Genomic DNA, 6,539 nt, shown 5'->3' with positions numbered 1-6,539 from the left:
AAAAAAAAAAAAAAAAAAAAAAAAAAAAAAAAAGATACATGGTAGTGATTTTTAAATCATAAAGACCTACATTAATGAAAAGTGTTATTCTTCTTATTACATTGGAACTATATTTTATTTTTTAATTCAAAGTTCTAAACTTCTACTTTTTAAAAGATTTATAAAAGCTGAGGCTTCAGGGAAATAAAAAAAATTCTAAAGCTGAATGTATTTGCTGATAAAAACAGTTTACCTTAAACTTAAAACATGGCCAGGCTCACATCTGTAATCCCAGCATTTTGGGAGGCTGAAGCAGGTGGATCACTGGAGGTCAGGAGTTCGAGACCAGCCTGGCCAACATGGTGAAACCCTGTCTCTACTAAAAATACAAAAATTAGCTGGCTATGGTGGCATACGCCTGTAATCCCAGCTACTCAGGAGGCTGAGGTAGGAGAATTGCATGAACCCAGGAGGCAGAGGCTGCAGTGAGTCAAGATCATGCCACTGCACTCCAGCCTGGGTGACAGAGCAATACTCTGTCTCAAAAAAACAAAACAAAAACCTTAAATGTGCCATAAGGGTATATAAGTCCCTGCTGGGAAATTTTAGGTAATCCATTTTCTATTCTTAGGTAGTAGAAATTTTAAGTTTTCTATTTTCCCAGAATGAAATCCAGTATTGAATTTGTTAACAAATGGACACCCAAACTAACTCCTAAGAAACAGACCTTAAAGTTTTGTGTTCACAGTGCCTCAAAAGTTCCTGTTTAAAATCTCTGAGATCCCTTCAAAAATTGGAATAAAAATGGCTCTCTAGGCTGGTACCTCTAGTCCACGTAGCTGGGTCTGCTGGCTAATCTGATGGTTCAATTGCTGCAATTCTAGTCGTAGCTGTTCTCTCTCAGCAGATGGAAGGGGTTTTCCATGACTGGCCACTTCTGACATAGATATTCTCTCCCTTTGTTTAGAAAGAAAGTGTGAAGCAAATTGTAATATTTTATTTTGTTAGAATATTACTGACCAGAAAAACAAAGAGAAGTTGTATAATTTTAAAGGTTTCTACATGTTTGTTCAAGTAAAAAGAATGACTCATACCTCTCACTGAAGTGTCCCTGAGATGGTATGTTTTGATGAGGTGAATATGGAGAACCTCCCCAGCCACTGTGGGTTCCATATGGACTATAATCTGTAAGAGAATGATTTATTATGGTATGATGTAATTCATAGATTTGATTCTTCTTTAAGGTACTCATAATCTAAAAGAAATCTTCGAATTAATTATACAGATGTCTGGTATCCACCCCAAATGGCCAGATTTAAAAAATTCCTTAACTTTGTTTTTCTAAGTGTCAGGCAGCATGATGCTAGGTGCTGATATATGTTTGTTTCTTCCCCAATGAACTTTCAGTCTTTGTAGTTTTTCTTCTAGATTACTGTATAATGAAAATGCTATTCCCCCAAATGGCAATGAAGTTATATGGGGTGGGGTGGGGGGAATGGAAGAAACATTAAGAAAGCTTCATATATAGACATTTAATTTCAGTTTATATACCTAAAATTCTCTGGGTTATAATTACCTTTCTTACTGGGATGATTCCATGGAAAGTTTGACAATTACTGCCTTGCAAGATTATTAAAAACACTGATAGTAAATGGGGAGCAGGAGTAATGCTGAAAGCCAAGATGATGAACCTTTTAGTCAGCTTACCTCTGAGATTCTTACCCGAAATGTTAATAGGTTTTGCAGGAGCTCCCTGAGGTGCCATAGCCTGCATTGGACCAGCACCCTGATATATAGTTTTGGAAGTTCGTGAGATGGCACCAAACCGAGACACTGTTGGTCGGTCTCCAAATGGGATGAGGTCATCATCACTGGTTTCTGCTGCTCTTCTCTGAAGATCTAATCGTTGGTCCCTCATTCCTTTACTCTCCACATTCTGATAAAAAAGCAAAATGAGAAATCCACCCCACACTCAGATCTCTCTGTAGCCTAATTTTTTCTAGATCTGTAATACGGTTAAAGAAGAGTACAACACTCTTACTGGTAAGACTAAAATCATTAGTTACCTTTGGTTGATTTTATATAACACTGGTTTTTAAACCTCTGAGGTGAGGGGCAACAGGGTCTCACTCTGTCATCCAGGCTGGAATGTAGGGACACTATCATGGCTCACTGTATCCTCAACCTCCCAGGCTCCGGTAATCCTCCCACCTCAGCCTCCCAGATAGCTGGGACTACAGGCATGCAACACCACACCCAGCTAATTTTTATTATTATTATTATTATTTATAGAGATGAGGTCTCCCTGTGTTGACCAGGCTGGTCTCAAACTCCTGGGCTCAAGCAATCATCCTGCCTCTGCCTCCCAAAGTACTGGGATTACAGGTATAAACCACTGCACCTGGCCTAAGAAACATATTTTTAAAGTTTATGGGAGGCCACTGTTTTGGACTAAGCTCCCGCACTAAGCCCCAACACACCAGATCAAAGCAGAATGTAGTCACATGTGCTAGATGCCAGAAAATCAAACTTAATTTGAAAATGGGCCAGTTTTGGCTGGCCATGGTGGCTCATGCCTGCAATCCCAGTACTTTGGGAGGCCGAGGCGGGCGGATCATGAGATCAGGAGATGGAGACCATCCTGGCCAACATGATGAAACTCCATCTCTACTAAAATACAATAAAAAAAAAAAAATTAGCCGGGCGTAGTGACACACACCTGTAATCCCAGCTACTCGGGAGGCTGAGGCAGAGGTTGTAGTAGGCTGAGATTGCGCCAATGCATTATCAGCCTGACGACAGAGAGAGACTCTGCCTCAAAAAATGAAAATGGGCCAGTTTTCCAAAAAACAGGAGATTCACAGCAATCAATAAGACGACCACTCAATTTGAACTGGCATCATAAGCCCTTCTGCTTTAATCCTATAAGGAAATTAACTTTGAAACAACCAATCTGAGTTTTGTTCCTTTTCTCTGTTTAGCTCATTAGAGTATCTTTCTATTTTCATATATGGAATGCTTCCTGATTAGTCAATCACTAATAAAAGCCAATTCAATCTTTAAAAATATATACATATAATGACCTAGTATAATATGCATATAAATATCCCTATACGTTATGCACATATTTTATATATATATATATACATATACATACAAATATATAATTTGTATGCACATTAACATTTGAGAAATACTGGGTTAGACTTCTTTCACCTATTTGGGAGGTTCTCAATTACCTCTAGATTGGATTGCAACTTTGTTTTATTTTGAGACAGTGTTCTGCTGTCACCAGGTTGGAGTGTAGTGGCCTATGAGACTCAACCTCCTGGGCTCAAGTGATCCTCCTGCCTCAGCTTCTCAAATAGCTGGGACCACAAGTGTATATCACCACACCTGGCTAAAAATTTCTTGAAGAGATGTGGTTGCTATGTTGCCAGGCTGGTCTTAAACTCCTGGGCTCAAACAATCCTCCCACTTCGGCCTCCCAAAGTGTTGGGGTTATAGGTGTGAGTCACCATGTCTGGCCCAAACTTTTTTATTCTTTACTGATTTAAGAAAATGAGTTTTATTTTGCTAATACTCGTTTACTGTCTTATAATAACCCTTTCTGAAAGCCAAGTACAAAGCAAAGATTCCTGCCTAACTTCCCCTCATTTCATTCCAGTAAGAGCCTTACTGCAGCCTAAAAATAATGCTTCCCTAATCCTACCACAAAATAAATAAAAGTAAAGGTTTATTTTGCTTTTTCTTCCTCTAAAATTCTCAATTTTGGGGGCGAAGGGAGGCTGGCACCTAATCATATTTATGCTATTAGATATCACTTCACTCATTTACAGTAGTTAACAGCACCCAAATTTTTTTTTATTGTAAATATTGGTCTTTTCTTAACCATTTGGAAAAGTATTTATGAAAATCTATATAACAATCTAGGAAACCTCTTTCAGAGTTAATAAGGACAAATGGGTTACAAATAATAGTGAAGGCACAGCTTTCAACCCAGCAATACCATTTTTTATTTTGTGGGATGGAGTCTCACTCTGTCGCTTAGACTGGACTATAGTGGTGCAATCTTGACTGACTGCAACCTCTGCCTCCCAGGTTCAAGTGACTTTCTTGCCTCAGCCTCCTGAGTAGCTGGGATTACAGGCACCCACTACCACGCCCAGCTAATTTTTGTGTATTTAATAGAGCTGAGGTTTCACCATGTTGGACAGGCTGGTCTCAAATTCCTGACCTCAAGTGATTCGCCTGTCTTGGCCTCTGAAAGTGTTGGGATTATAGGTGTAAGCCACCACACCTGGCCAGTAATACCATTTCTAAGGGTAACTTTCACACATGTGAAGCCATACTACACTCCAGCCTGGGTGACAGAGTGGGACTCCATCTCAAAAAAAAAAAAAAGAGGACACATCTTAAAAGCAATGCTGAGTGAAAATATAAGCTGAAGTGTTTAATTTACATAAGGTCTATAAACATATAAAACAACACTGTTTAGAAATAGTATAAAATTATTCATGGCCAGGCACAGTAGCTCACACCTGTAACTCCAGCACTTTCAGAAACCGAAGCAGGAGAATTGCTTGAGCCCAGGAGGCGGATGTAACTACTTCTTGAAAATTTTATTTCTTTAAAAAATAAAAAGACAATTAAGATACTACCCAGGCAGGATGGCTCATGCCTGTAATCCCAGCACTTTGGGAGGCGGCGGCCGGAGGATTGCTTGAGGCCAGGAGTGTAAGAGCAGTCTAGGGAACATAGCAAGACCCCCATTTCTACAAAAAAAAATTTTTTTTTTTTTTTCTTAAATTAGGTGAGTGTGGTGGCATGTGCCTATAGTTCTAGGTACTCAGGAAGATCACCTGAGTCCAGGAGTTTGAGGTTACAGTGAGCCATAATTGTGTCATTGCACTCTACCCTGGTGACAACGTATGACCCTATTTCTATAAAAAGATAAGATTTTGATAATATTTTAAACTTGGTTATTAGAAACACTGGTGTTACATGATTTTTCACTAAAGAATAAAATAACCCAAGTATAAAATTTCAGCATCTTAGAGTTCACTTGAAGCTGAGCAGCTATAATTCTGGCTCAAATACTACTCTTGTTCACTAGATTCAACTTTGTTATTTAAACTTCAGAGTTGTGAAGTTTTAACTTATTTGGTGAAGAAATCCAAGATCTTGATTAATTATGTGAAATAATTTAATTTGGGTTGTAAACAACTGTTGAGAAATTGCTATTTGCGCAGCAATATAATAAATGTCTGTCTAGTTAAGTATTAAATGATTTTTACTTACATCTAAATGAAACAAAACCTATATTATTTAAAGATAACTCAATTGCAGAATATAGAATATGGCCTGAATCTTTTAAGCAAAGCTGAATTATTTGTTCCTAAACTGTAATGGATGAAAATTTATTTGGTTTAATCTTGATTTGTATTAATTATTGCTTAGCTATTACACATACCATCATTTCCACACTCCCTGCTGCCACAACATCTTTGGGTTTTGCATCTTTGGTTCCAATGTAGGAGCCGATGGTGTCACATGACCAGGGAGAGTACTGGCTATAATCATTTCCTTTGTATTTCCCAGCTACCTTCAAGTCTTCATCCAAAAACTATAGATGGAGAAGGGAAAAAAAAAAAAGAAAAGGAAAAAACCAGAAAATGGGTCTATGAGTAACAAGACAGAGAAAGCAGGGAATTTCTTAGAACATCGTGCTGAAGCAACATAATGATGATTATTCAATTTTTAAGTGGCACAATAGAAGATTTTTGTGAACTATGAAAAATATAAGTGAAGAGTGATTTTTAGTTTTCAGTTGTTTTTTTTTTTTTTTTTTCACCTTAGCAGAAGGTAAAAAGAAAAAAAAGTATTTCAATCTCCTTCCAGAAATCAAGCTAGGATTTTATGGGTTTGGTTATCATTCTCTTTATCAGATGAATAAACATTTAAGCATATATGTACCAAGCCATAGTTTTGTTAGACCCTTCTCAATGTTTCTTTCAATAAAATCAAGGTAACCAAGCATATTAAAAATTTTGATTTTTATAGTACATGATGGTGTAGTAACTTTTCACTGAAATCTCTTTAATAGCACTAATTCATATCTTGAATAAACTATGCTCCTTGGGTTGATTCAGTGAGATGAAAAGGACATCTAATTTTTATCTTAAGGTAAGCTCTCCAGTTATCTAATAAACAGAATAGCTATTCTAAGGCTAATGTATTTTCACTAAAATTACAACATTCACATTTATATAATGTTTTACATTTTCAAAGTGTTTTCATGTATACTATTTTATAAGCTCGTAATCCATGATAGACAACACAGGTGATATGACCAAGGCTATACCAGTGTAAGGCAGTGCTTGGACTCTAATATTTTTCATTTTATCACAAGACATATATACATTGATACCTAAGGGCTACTGGTTCATTCAAGCGGATCTATGCCTTCTCAGAGTCATCATTTTTGGCCTTCTGCACTGACATAGGGTCTGCTGCTCACTAACATCACTCATTGTCAACAACTCTTCTGTTTCTATTAT

At 37.3% G+C, this 6,539-nt stretch overlaps 1 protein-coding gene across 1 annotated transcript in view; it reads right to left on the bottom strand.

Moving 5' to 3' along the window:
• RC3H1 (ring finger and CCCH-type domains 1) overlaps nucleotides 1-6,539 on the bottom strand; it is a 93,459-nt gene that overhangs the window by 13,740 nt on the left and 73,180 nt on the right. Inside the window, exons 14-17 of the mRNA XM_017529911.2 lie at nucleotides 5,453-5,605; nucleotides 1,702-1,915; nucleotides 1,074-1,164; nucleotides 804-936 (exon numbers count right to left, since the gene is read on the bottom strand). Coding sequence (XP_017385400.1) covers nucleotides 804-936; nucleotides 1,074-1,164; nucleotides 1,702-1,915; nucleotides 5,453-5,605 — 591 coding nt within the window. The remainder of the gene's footprint in view (nucleotides 1-803; nucleotides 937-1,073; nucleotides 1,165-1,701; nucleotides 1,916-5,452; nucleotides 5,606-6,539) is intronic.

This window comes from Cebus imitator, unplaced genomic scaffold (genome assembly GCF_001604975.1).
Source record: "Cebus imitator isolate Cc_AM_T3 unplaced genomic scaffold, Cebus_imitator-1.0 Scaffold62, whole genome shotgun sequence".
In the NCBI taxonomy this organism is placed as follows: domain Eukaryota; kingdom Metazoa; phylum Chordata; class Mammalia; order Primates; family Cebidae; genus Cebus; species Cebus imitator.
This window is presented reverse-complemented; position numbering and strand designations above follow the sequence as displayed.